The sequence below is a fragment of the Manis pentadactyla genome, chromosome 7 (assembly GCF_030020395.1).
Source record: "Manis pentadactyla isolate mManPen7 chromosome 7, mManPen7.hap1, whole genome shotgun sequence".
NCBI lineage: Eukaryota > Metazoa > Chordata > Mammalia > Pholidota > Manidae > Manis > Manis pentadactyla.
In genome coordinates this window covers 31373023-31385626 of record NC_080025.1, presented here as the reverse complement: position 1 = coordinate 31385626, position 12604 = coordinate 31373023, and the positions used below count along the sequence as shown (strand labels likewise).

Below are 12604 nucleotides of genomic sequence, written 5' to 3'. Positions count from 1 at the left end.
CCTTTTCATGGTGACAGAGGTAGCTGTAGGCAGGTAGCGTGTATGTCAGCTGGGAGAACAAAGTCCTTTCCTGCTTGCTGGTCGCCTTGCCCTTCTCCACTGCCTGTGTCGGTTACCCACACACCTGGAGCAGCCTCCGGATTAATCCCCTAAGTTTCTGTAGGTGGGGTCTCCATCAGGATAGCACAGAGTCATGCAGGGAGTGGCAGGCACGCCGGGTGTGCTCTCCTGTAAGAGCGGTGCCCCCGCCGGGCAGCTGCATGCTGGTGGTGGCCTTTGGGTCTGGCCCAGGCGGCTGTGCACCAGGAGGAGATTCTGGGCAGCTGCTGGGAGCATGGTTGCTCCCGGGCCACTCAGCCACTGCTGCCGCCGTCTCGCGTGCTCCTAGGCTGGTGCCAGTGTATCGGGGTCTGCGCTGGCCGGGGGAATGACTGGCTTTCTGCTTATCACTGTGAGGGGCTTCTGAGCTGCACTGCCACCTAGCGGGTTAGGTCACCTGGAGTTCCCCAGGATTCCCAGCTGCTGGGCTGAGTGTGCCGGAACACTTCCATCGAGCTGTGAGGTCCCTGTCCCTTTAAGACTTTCAAAAAGCACTTGCTTTTCTTTTGTCCCAGGGGAGCCAATTGCGGGGACCCGCTCGCAGATTTTGCCCTTCCGTTTCTCTAATATCCAGCACACTATGCACTGCGTGTCTGCACTTCTAGTGCGGATTACTAGAGCTGGTTGATTCACAGTCCTGGGCTTTCACTCTCTCCCCGCTCCGACTCCTTTCTTCCCGCTGGGGAGCTGGGGTGGGGGATGGGGTCCTGCCAGGCCACAGTTTGTGTCTTACCCCCTTCATGTGATACTGAGTTCTTGCAGATGTAGATGTAGCCTGGCTGTTGTACTGTATCCTCTGGTCTCTGTTTTAGGAATAGTTGTATTTATTGTATTTTCAAAAATATATATGGTTTTGGGAGGAGATTTCCACTCCCCTACTCACGTTGCCATCTTGGCTCCTCCCCCTCCCCCACCTTTCTTTTGATATTCTATTCTGGGGTCTGTTTTTGTTGGGTTTTGGTCTTAGTTCTTTTCTTTTTAGCTTTGGAGATTTCTGTTGAGATATCTTGAAGCTCAGGGATACTTTCCTCAGCTGTGTCCAGCCTGCTAGTAAGCTCATCAGAGGCATTCTTCATTTTTGTTAAGGTGTTTTTGATCTTGAGCTTTTTTCTTTTAGGTTCTTACAAACTTCACTGCTCAGCTCACATTACCCATCTGATCTTACATGTTGTCTACTTCATCCATTGGGCCCTTAGCATATTAGCCATTAAGTTGCTTTTAATTCCTGGTCCATACATGCAGAACCAGGTGTAGATTTATTTTAGAATGCTAAACCACCTTTGCATTCCTTGGATAAGCCCCACTTGGTCATAATGTATTACCCTTTTACATAGTGTTGGATTTGATTTGCCAAGATTTAGTTTAGGTTTTTTGCATAAATGTTCATGGATATTGGTCTGTAGTTTTCTTGTAATGTCTTCTCCCCTGATGTCCAAGGGTAATGTTGTCCTCATAGAATGAGTTAGGAAGTATTATGTCTTCTTCAGTTTTCTAATGGACTTATTTCTTCCATAAATGTTTGGTAGAATTCACTAGAAACCACCTAGGCTTGGAGTTTTCTTTGGACTTTCTTTTAAACACTGCTTGTAGCATGGGTCTTCTACTGATTTTTTTCAGCTTTTGTATGCCTGGAAAAGTCTTTATTTGACTTCATTTCAAAAATAATTCTTGCTAGTTGTAGAATTTTAGATTAGAGATGTTCTTTAAGGTTGTGGTCTACTTTAAAGATGCTGCTCTACTGTCTTCTCACTTGCATTACTTCCAATGAGAAATCTAATGTCATCCTTATCTTTATTCCTTTGTACATGATATGTCCTTTTTCTTTGGCTGCTTTTAATACTTTCTCTATCACTGCTTTTGACCATTTTGTTTAAAATGTGCTTTAGCATAACTGCTTTCATGTTTCTTACTCACATAGTTCATTGAACTTCTTGGATATGTGTATTTATAGTTTTCATCAAATTTGGAAATTTTTCGGCTACTATTTCTTCGAATACTTTTTTTTTTTTTTACCATATTCACTGTTGAGAACTCTAACTTCACAAATATAAGGTCTCTTGAAATTGCCCCATAGCTCACTGATGCTTTATATTTTTTTGTGTTTCATTTTAGAGAGTTTCTATTGGTATGCTGTCAAGTTCACTAATCTTTTCTTCTATAATGTCTAATTCCATTCAGTGTATTTTTCATCCTAAACATTTTAGTTTCATTTCTAGAAAATTGGTTTGGGTCCTTTAAAAATATTTTTCATTTATCTATTTTCATGTCTCTAGTCAACTTTTTGAACATCTGAAAATACAGTTATAATAACTGTTTTACTATTCTTGTCTGCTAATTCTCACATCTGTGTTAGTTTTGGGTCAGTTTCAGTTGATTGATTTTCTCCTCATAGATTGTTGTCTTCCTGCCTCTTTGTATGTCTGGTAATCTTTAATTGGATGTCAGACATTGTGAATTTTATCTTTTGGGGTACTTAACTATTTTCATATTACTATAAATATTCTTGAGCTTTGTTCTTTTATCAGTTAAGTTACTTGGAAACAGTTTGATCCTTTTGAGCTTTGCTTTCAAGGTTGATTATGTAGGGATGGAGTATTGATCAACACCATGCTAATTATTCTCCATTTCTGAGATAAGACCCTTCTTTGTTCCTATGCAGTGTTTTTGAATGGTTAGTCTGACTGTTGGCAATAACTGACTAGTCAACCAAAACTTACAGGGAACCCTTGGAAGATCTCTAGAATTCTCTGTGCAACTATCTCTTCCTTGATACTCTATCTTGGGAACTCTTATCTGCCCCAGTCTCCCTGGACTCAGCAACTTCTTCCCAAGCCAGGGAGTCTTCTCGGACTTCTCATCCCTATGTCATGACCTAGATACTAGCAATTACAGGGCTCACTTTATTTATTTTCCATGTCTCATGGACCACTATCTTCTGTTGTCTGATGTCTAATGTCATGAAAACTATTTTTTCATTGTCTTAAACAAAAGGGCATATTCAATCCTTATTACCTCATTTTGGCCAGAAGTGGAATGCATCTTAAACAGCCCCTTAGATATGGCCAGATAAATATTCTGTCACTCCTGGGAATCTCAGTAAGACTAAGGACTGGGAGAAGGTAGCTGTACTGGCTGCAGAATACCTGTAGCTCATACATGGGTATCCTTTGTGGCTTTTCCACTTGGAAGCTTCCACAGTGTTTACTTTAATGGAGTTTCACTCAAATGAAATGTATCTATGAAGAGAACTCAGGCACATCCTCTCTTAGGACTTCCTGCCTATGTTATCCTGGAAGTCCTCCCTGGTAATGGTATTTAGGGTACATGCCTCACCACTCTCAGTCTCCACAGGACCCCACTGATCCACTCACACTGTAGCAAGCTTGCATCTGAGGCTGTAGGTGCTGGTAGGATCACTCTTGGATTGGAACAGGGCTCTCACTAAGGCCTGAGAGCACCCTCATGAAGAATATGGCACCAGGTCTGGGGTGTGCCAGACCATAAGATCTGCTGAGTCTCTTGGTGAATTTCAGAAGTACCTATTTCTCCTGAGACTCCTGCAGCTCTGCCATACCTGGGTCACCAGCCCATCCCTCAGTCTAGAGGTCTCCCCTTTGGATTGCATATTAGAGAAATTAGGTAAAAGGGACCCACATATACTGCTTTGGGGCCAAGCATGGCCCACTGGCCCGTGTCTACCTCTTTATTAATCACTTATCAGGCTGGGCCTCTGCTAACCCAGATGGAATGATTACCCTGCTAACTAGTTTTATGTCAGTGGCATGCTAGACCAGAAGTGGACAGACAGCCTGGCATCAGACAGCAGCTACATTCACTAGTGGTATTCATTAAGACTTGATCAGAATAAAACACATTTTATTTCTAAGTTGACATTAATATATGCCCAACTTATCAAACCAAATGGAACTGAAGAGTGTGGGTGGGATGTGCCCATTTTGTCCTTTCATATGGGAAGCCTCTTTTGTTTTTAGGAACATGTTATTTTCTTTTGCTTTATAGGCAATTTTTTCTTCATGCTTAGTACCCCAGGGTAGTCCCCCTGTGTAGGAGAAGCAAACTGGCCTTTTGATGTAAGCCCCTTCTGCTCTGGCCAGTCCAGGTGTATACAGCAAGCGGAGCCAGGAAAACAGACCTCAGGTTTCTATTTTCCTGATACCACAGAGCAACCAATCCCAGGTCTTAGTTCCCATGGCTTCATATAAGGAGGCCCAGACAAACGGAGCAGTGAGGTAAAGCACAAAGGGGTGAGGTTTGGCTGTGACACCCGTGCAGAGGGCTGGGCTGGCACCAGGACTTGGCACCCCCGGGGTAAGGCAGAGAAACCATGGAGGCTGCTGTCTCCCCATGGCTCTCCCTCTAATTCCCCTGCTCCTGCATCCCAGGCCAGAAGGGCACCCCGATATGAGACAGTCTTCTAGGGACAAGCAAGAGGGCAGGAAAAGCACACAGAAGCCAATACCAGCACCCAGAAAGGCAGAATGGACCAAGCTGGAGGTCTGCTCAGTGTCTGATCTGGTCGCAGGGGGAGCATGCGTGCAGGGCCTGTGGCCTGTATCTATGAGGCACCTGCTGGAGAAGGGGCTTCCCAAGGGCCTGACAGAGAAGCTGGGAAGCATGGAAGCATTCACTTTGTGACCATCTGCAATCAACACAGAGCGGGGAGGGACCCTTGGGAAACTTTAGATGAATCATGTTATTCTTTCGCTCCAAAGCTCCTGGATTCTCCATGTCCCTCCAAGTAGAGCCCAAGGTCCTGAGGACGGTCAGGAGGAGCTGAACTCGGCTCTTGCCCTTTCTCCTCCCTTTCCACCAGCACATTAAATCCACTTACACATTACCTTATTGTGCTACTTCCCAAACAGAAGGTGAGCTCCCTGAAAGCACAGTTGGGGACTTGTTTTTGTTTCTCTTTGCTCTGTCTGAGAACTGATTTTTTCCCCCATTTAGAACAGGGCCTGGCATGTGGTAGGTGTTCAAAAATTATCTGTTGCATGAACTAGCCTTCCTACTAGTCACGGAGCACATAGAGACCCAGTCCCACAGGGGTGGGGGGGCGTTCAGAGTTCTGTGTAGGCATTAGAGTCTCTAGGCCTGACTGGGCCTGCAGAGCCAGGGGCCAACAGGACATTTTCATAAATGCCTGGGTCTGTACCTTTTTTTTTTAGGTAAGAAGACTTAACATGGGATCTATACCTCCTAACAGAGTTTCAACTGTTGTAACTGCCTTGCTTGCACTTTGTAATTTTATGGGCCTGCTGTCCTGTAGGGACATAACTGGGGCAGGAAAATTCAAAAACATGCTGATTTGGGTTGACTGACATAGCACCAGGGAAGTTCAAAAACCCGACCCAGTGATTGGTTATCACATAGAAAAGGGGAAGCGTTTGTCCCTCGGATTTCCCGAAGTTTGCAGCATTGCTCAGCCCTCTCCTTTTTCTTCTGAAGGAAAAATGTACTTAGCAGCCCCTGCGATGCTCCAGGCAGGTGCCCTGTGGGAGCCCTTACACTGGATGGAAGGTCCCTCTGCTGGGAGCGGAGGCAGCCCCCGGCATATGCACGCACACATGTACCCTCGTGCATAGCACGGGACGCATGGAGGTCAGGGGCTTTGGTGACATGCGTTTGTGGAGGCTGATGGTTCTTGAACCTGTGGCCAAGATGGAGACAGTGGAGACAGGCAGTGTGGGAGAATGAGGGGTCTGGAGGCCCAGGTGAGGTCAGAGGCAGAAGAGAAAGGCGATAGGCAGTGATTAGTGGAGATGGACCCCGCACCCCGAGACATGGGATGGCATGTTCCAGGAGACGCAGGACACCGTGAGGGCCTCCGCATGTGCAGGCTCCAGCTGGCGGGACGAGCCCCCAGGTCCCACCTAGAACTTACCCACTCTGGGCATGTGTCCTGTGCCACAAGTACCCACCCAGCGAGCGCATGTCGGGGTTACCAGGGACAGCCAGTAAACTAGGAGCTTTGGGGAGCACAACACAGTGCGGTGCAGCTGTCTGGACACCCGAGCAAGATAGTTCACAGAATAACAACCTTTTCTGTCAAGTTCTGTAAAGAATATGAGGGGTCTAATCCAACTCCTTGATTTTAAAGTAGAGGAGGCGTCTTAACCACCACGGAGTCAGGAGAAGGGAGGGACAGAATCCAGCCCCCTGGCTCCAGGGCGCGGCGGGGCCCCCACTCTGCTTCTGCACCCATGGGTTGGAGAGACGCCCCGCTCCATCTGGCTACCCGCTCTGCTGCTGCAAGAAAGGGCCCTCAGCGGGCAGCAGCGGGGGCCTGGCGGCAAAGGCCAGGGGCCTCCTGGGCTTCCTCCCCTCGGGCCTGATCACAACGGGACTCCATGCCATGCCAAGCACATCAAAAAGAGTGAGGGGAAAGATGGGGTGTGAAAAAAGGGGATAGAGGAGAAGAGAGGCCAGACTCAAAGCAAAGGAACCAGCTCAGCCTCCCAGACTTTGGAAACTCCGACAAGCTCACTGCCATCACACTGTGGGCCGGAATCTCCAGGCCTTTGCTCCCCAACCACTGACTGCTCTACAGATGGGGCCGCTGAGGCCGCAGGGGGCCCACACCTGACACAGGGCCACAGAGAACGGCTGCGACACATAGGGGCAGGAGTCCAGCCGCTGCCCCAGCCTGGGGGGCCTCCCCCACCCCCCGGGAGCCTGGCGCTGGCGGGAGTGCACGCAGCCTCAGCACCCAGGGGCTCCCCTGCCCCTGGCCCACCTTGCTCTCCCTCCGCCAGGAAGGGAGTTCGCGGAGGCAGGCCTCCCCCGAACGAACGGGAGGGACGGCGTCGCGGCAGGGCCGGGGGGCAGGGCCCCGCGCAGCCCGCCTCCTGCCAGGGGGACACTCACCATTCACCTGGGCGGGCGGCGATGCGTCGTCCTGGTCCGGGCGCCGCCGGTCCGGCCTCAGACCGCGGCTCTGCCTGCCGGAGCCCTCCAGCATGTTCACGATCTCGCTGCGGTCGATGTTCCGCAGGGCCGCGTACAGCCTCTCCACTGCAGGGAGAAGAAACGCGGGGTGCTTGCCGGGGAATTCCACGGATTGGGGCGGCGCGCAACGTCCCGGGGCCGGGCCAGGAGGACAACGGGTGGGGCGGGAGATTAACTTTTTCAGAATGTGGAGACACACGTTGTCAGAATCAAAATACTGCCTCTTCAGAGAATAGTTGTTATCCTTCTATAAGATCTTTTCCAAATTCTAACAGAGGTTAATCCCAAAGCATGGGGAGACTGTTTTCCGTAATCTTGGAATACCAGGGTAAGTGAGAACGTGCACAGTGAATTCTGTCCTGGAGTCCCCGGCCCTTGCCTGTTGGTCTGAGATGAACATGCAGATTCTCAATGTCCTCTTAGCGTTTTTGAGAATGGGAATTTGGCTGAGGACTGCCGGAAAGTGAGCTAAGTCTTCCCTCCAGGCTGGAGGGAAGATGTCCCTGGGGCAGCTGGGACTCGCTCACCCACGCTCTGTCCTGAGAAATTCAACAGGAAGTCACACGCCCCCTACACACGCCGCCGTCTGGGGGGTCGCTGTGAGCTTATTCTGAGGATGGGGAAAGACCGAGGCCAAGATCGTCTGGCGTCCCTTCTGGCGGGGTTGCCAGAGGCCCCAGTGCCCCTGGCTGTGGAGTGTGTGAGAGAGAAAGAGACAGACGGAGGGCAAGAGAGACCGGTTCCGAGGGCCAACATCAGAAACGGAATCTGCAGGCAGAACTGTTTTGATGAAAAGCAGATCCTGGCTCAGGCTGGGGACAGAAAAGGCTCCCTCAGCGGGAGGGTACTGACTGTTTGCGTTTTCTTCTTCACGGAGGAGCCACAGGTTCAGCAAGGCTGCACTCTGCTCCAGCAGGGAGTTGGGGTTTTCCACGCGGATTCTGTTGATGTCTTCCACGCTGAACCGCAGCTCCCGGGCCAGCTCTGTAGGCAAAGAAGCGAGGCCAGGGGTGAGCCCTGCTCCAGCTCCCAGGCTGGGCACCGTGGGCTGGGGGCATCCAGAGGGGAGAACCTCAAGTACCTGGTATTGCTTTTTACCAAGAAATACCCAGTGAAGTCCCTACATCTTTGTATCCCCGGAAAATGAGGCAGGGGTGGGGGCGCTTGGAAAATAGGTTTTGAATGAATAAATGGATAAATTCCCCTCTTTCCTGCATCACTTTAAACATGGGAAGACTGCGAGACAGCCTCTCAGCAAGGCTGGCACTTACCCATGGTCCCAGAACAAGCCAGGAGCAGCCGAGCCTGCTGGCGCCCTCCTGGGTGCCCAATGTACCACACCAGGGTGCCACTTACTTCCCACCAAGGAGCGATTATAATGGAATTTCTGTATTTATGTGCCTTCAGGGAAAGGCACTATTTACATTTAAAGTGAAAATACAAGTTCCCATCTACATGCTGGATGGGAAGGCCATAACACAAAATGTTGGCCTCTTCCCTCCTGTTATTTTTGTTATTTCTCCCAAGCTTTAGAAGGGAGAACAACCTCGGAGTCTAAGTTCAAGGGTGAGGAAGACCAGAAATGATACTGAGTCAGAATGTGCACACACGCACGCAGATACACACACACACACCAGCACGCAGCACCATGCTTTTTTGGCTTAAGGAAGGAGCAGTCCTTGTGCTGTAAACATTTGTCACAGTGCCTTTCAGGGAGTTGCTGCCAAGGTTACTGAGTGTGTCTGAAACCATCTCTGTAGGGAGACGAAGTGAAGGGAGTTCATTCACATAAAACCTAAGAAAAATGAGGCTAAAGAAACACACACTCTGAGCTTTCCCTTTGCTTGGCCCGCCGACTCCCTCCAAGTTAGATCTGCCCTGACCGTCCGCGGGACGGCCGACAGACTTCAGCCACAGCCAGGACTGTAGATGAGCACGGTGGAGACTGTTCTGCCCTGCTTTCTATCAAGCAAAGCCAAACCGAGGAAAGGCAATGTGCAGAGCACAGGGGGCTGCGGGCAGGCAGGCGGAGGCAGGTTCTGTGTGTGCTGTGTTATTTGTCTGCTGGTTTTTCTGGCCTCTATCACTAACACGTAAAGCCTCTCTGTTTAGCTGGGTGTTGGTTTTCCCATCTGAAAAATGAGGTGAAGTAGATCAATTCTAAGGTCTCTTGTAATGTCAAAAGTTTTGATCCTTAGGAAGGAGAACCAGGAAGAAACGGAGGAGGGAGGGAGCTTCCCCCTGGCCCGCAGCTTCCAAAGGCATTGTGTGGGCAAGAGACCTACCCAAGGCATCAGAAGTCAGACCCCCAGTGGGTGGCGGGGAGACGACTGGAGATGCTTCACGAGTTGCTCATTAGGGGGCAAGGAGTGCGAGGGTAGGTGCAGACAGGCAAAGTGCTTTTCCACCCCAATTCCCCGACTCACCTGCCCAGCTGAGGCCAAGGTGTTCTGATATAATAGCCATCTTCATATCGGCTCGGTCCGTCCCACTGAGAAAACCTGGGGAGAAGCAGCAGATTTCATTTAGTAGCCTTAGCAAGACAGAATCAGTAGGCGTGAGTAAATGACCTGAGATGGACGCTCAGGTCCTGGGCAGACCTCAGTGAACATCGGACTGATGGCTAAGCTTGTAAGGGTCAGGAGGAGGCCCCAGCCAAGGCTCCCGGGCTGTGTGCACGGCTCTTGCCAGAGTGAGCAGATTTTTATTTCCTTTTCTGTGAACTGTTCGTGCGCTTTAGTCAGGTTATTTCTGTAAACTTTTAATATGTGTTACAAGTTACAGATTTGAAAATGCAAGGTGAGTGATCTCGCTCACAGCCTCCTTGGAAAGGGAGTGAGCCCAGAGTGTCACCAAGAGGTTCCTACCCTGTGTGGACTCGCTGAGGATGCTGTATCTCAGGGCCAGTGGGGTCAGGGTCCTCCTCCTCTCCTCCACTCCGCTCGCCTGCAGAAGAAAGGTAAAGGAAGGGTGCTCTGGGCTTGGGTCATTCCGCTTCTTGGAGGAGGTGACTGGCCCCCGTTGGATGCGGGCTGGGGAAGGACGCCCATCCTGGTGGACAGTAAGCAACTCCACTTCTTTGCAGCCTCAACACAGAGTAAAAGTACAGGAGGGTGTTGATGAGTGTCATGTAGTTTATTAATAACAATAGTGATGGCAAACTCAGGTGGCCCTGTCACGTGCCAGGCCCTGGTTAACACTCACAATAGCCTGAGTGTGGGTGTCTTATTCCTGTCGCAGCAATGAGGAAATTAAGGCTTAGAGGCAGGTAAGCAACTGGCCAAGGGCACTCAGCTAGCAAGTGGTGGAGCTGGGCTTTGAAGGTCAAAAAACAAATTTTCCTTTCTGGATTCCTTTCTGCTGAAAATACCTGTTTTGGTACTGGCCAAGGCCTAGCACCCAGCCCTGTGGAAAAGCACCCAGGTGTTGCTCAAGGCTGCAGGAAATCCTCTTGTGACAGAGGAGTTGGTGCACCCTCGTCCCCAGACAGAAAAGAGAAATTGAGCCACAGACGTATGAACATAACCTCGCTTCTTTTCTAGTGTGGCATGGAAGGCTGATGATGGAAACGCAAAACAAGACCGACAAAACACGGAGACGCATGACCCCTCCAAAGTCCCTCGCATACGGGGTGACTCTGATACTCTTAAGGATTGATAAATGAACATACTTGGTCAAGACGCCTTTGCTGAGCTCAAAACCCTGGGTTTTGCAGTGGCTGAGACACCAGGGTTCCCTTCTCTGAGGGCCTGGCACCCTGGGGAAGATAAGCAAGTATGTGAAAAAGAGGCTCAGAAAAAGCTACCACATGGTCGAGTAGCCTGGAGAACTCGACACCCAGGTCTAAGCCTCAGGCCTCAGATGAGGGGTGCCGAGGTGGGTGCCCTTCTGGATCCTTCTAACCTTCTAGAAGGACCATCCTAGACAGCTCAGAACCCACAATGCGAACAAGCACATTGCCGTCTGACACGCCATTTTGTTCCTGAACTTTGCAGAAGGGGCCAGGCGTGCTCTCCCTGCCAGGCCACAGCCCAGTGTCCGAGGAGAGAGAAGAACATTTCTGTACCTTGGGGAATTCAAAGGCAGCTTTTCCACAGGATGAAGCCCTTTGGAAGCGCTGGACCTGGGGTCTGTTCTGGGACCTCCTCAGGGGCCCCACCTCTGGCTGAGGGTCCTCCCCAGGGGGCCACTCACCTTGGTGCAGGGGGGCATGGTGATGTTCAAGTGGCAGAGAACGTGCTGTGTGTCCTCATACTTCATCGCCTTGCGCAGAAAAGACAGGGACCCTCCCGGTTCTCGACTGCTGTCCCTCACCTAAATTCAATCACACAAAAGGAAGATTCAGGGGGCTGTTCTATTTGTTCCCAGGCCCACTGATGTAGAGGTTTCTGCCTCCCAAACTTCCTAGAACGAGACGAGAGGTAAGCACCTTTACAGGTATGGCCAAACGGTTCTCCCGAAATGACTGGAAGTAGAAACTCCGCTGTTGGGTAGCTGTTTTGATGGGTACCAGGTTCCCGAAGAGCTCTGCAAAAAGGGGCATGCCTTCCAAAACCTGTAGGCAGGGGAGACCAAATACAGCTTGTCAGGTAGAGATGCCCAGGGGCCCTGGTTTGCCTGTTGGCTTTGGTCCTTCCCTCCCCATCTCACACCCTTTCTTCAGCATGAGGCTCAGGGCACAGGTGTTGAGAAATTCCAATGTTTGTTTTGGAAAAGGTTTTATTTCCAGTGAGGCATGCTTCCTCACTTCAAAGAATTTTATAGTAAGCAGAAACCTTCATATGTCCCTGTGTGCTGGGGGCCAGGATTGCTATAAGAGTATTCTAGAACGCCACAAAGGTATGGTAATGTGGCTTCTCCCAAAAAATGGATCTCTTTTTTACACCAATCCATAAGTGTTTAGCTGATGAGAAGTGCTGAAAGGACCATGGTATAGTGCAATCTCACCCATAATACAAGGATCCCTACTGTGCATATAATGCTTTCAACAGAGGTATCATGAACCCATTTGACAGTCAGGGAAATTGAGGTTGAATGAATGCTTTTTTTCGGTAGTGCCTGAAATAGGGGCAGAGCAGGGCTACAGAGTCCCAGCCCTCTGCTCTTTCTTTTGGGCCCTCAGCCCCCTGGAAAGCTCTGCACAGACTCTGAGGCCAGGCTTTTGGAAAGGTCCTGGCTTATTACACTCCTTAACATGCGTGAGCATCCTGGCCACAGTAATAGGTTCAAATCTAGTCCCTGATCTTCCCTCCTCTGGCCACTTGCCCAGCTCTCAGCCCTGCTTCTTTGTCTGGGTGCTACCTAAAACCCTGCACAGCAGGTAAGTGGGCTCCGGGCTGAGATGCCAGGGGCAAACCCTCTCTCTACCCTTTACTTAGTTGTGTGGCCTCGGGCAGCTTTCATACCCTCAGCCTCTGTTTCTTCCTTTGAACAGGGGTTAATAAAACCGCACATGGTCATGGGAATCAGACGAGATTATGCTGGTCAAGTATTTATTTATTTTTTTGGCTGGCTCCCTGAAGACCCTTCAGTGCTTGGA

General features: G+C 50.1%; 1 protein-coding gene across 8 annotated transcripts in view; it reads right to left on the bottom strand.

Moving 5' to 3' along the window:
- ANK1 (ankyrin 1) overlaps window positions 1-12604 on the bottom strand; it is a 203314-nt gene that overhangs the window by 28515 nt on the left and 162195 nt on the right. For all 8 annotated transcript variants that reach the window (XM_057505220.1, XM_057505221.1, XM_057505216.1 and 5 more), the window contains 6 exons: window positions 11495-11620; window positions 11260-11379; window positions 9933-10011; window positions 9492-9566; window positions 7918-8049; window positions 6985-7131 (listed from right to left, as the gene is read on the bottom strand). In XM_057505220.1, the coding sequence (XP_057361203.1) occupies window positions 6985-7131; window positions 7918-8049; window positions 9492-9566; window positions 9933-10011; window positions 11260-11379; window positions 11495-11620 (679 nt within the window). The remainder of the gene's footprint in view (window positions 1-6984; window positions 7132-7917; window positions 8050-9491; window positions 9567-9932; window positions 10012-11259; window positions 11380-11494; window positions 11621-12604) is intronic.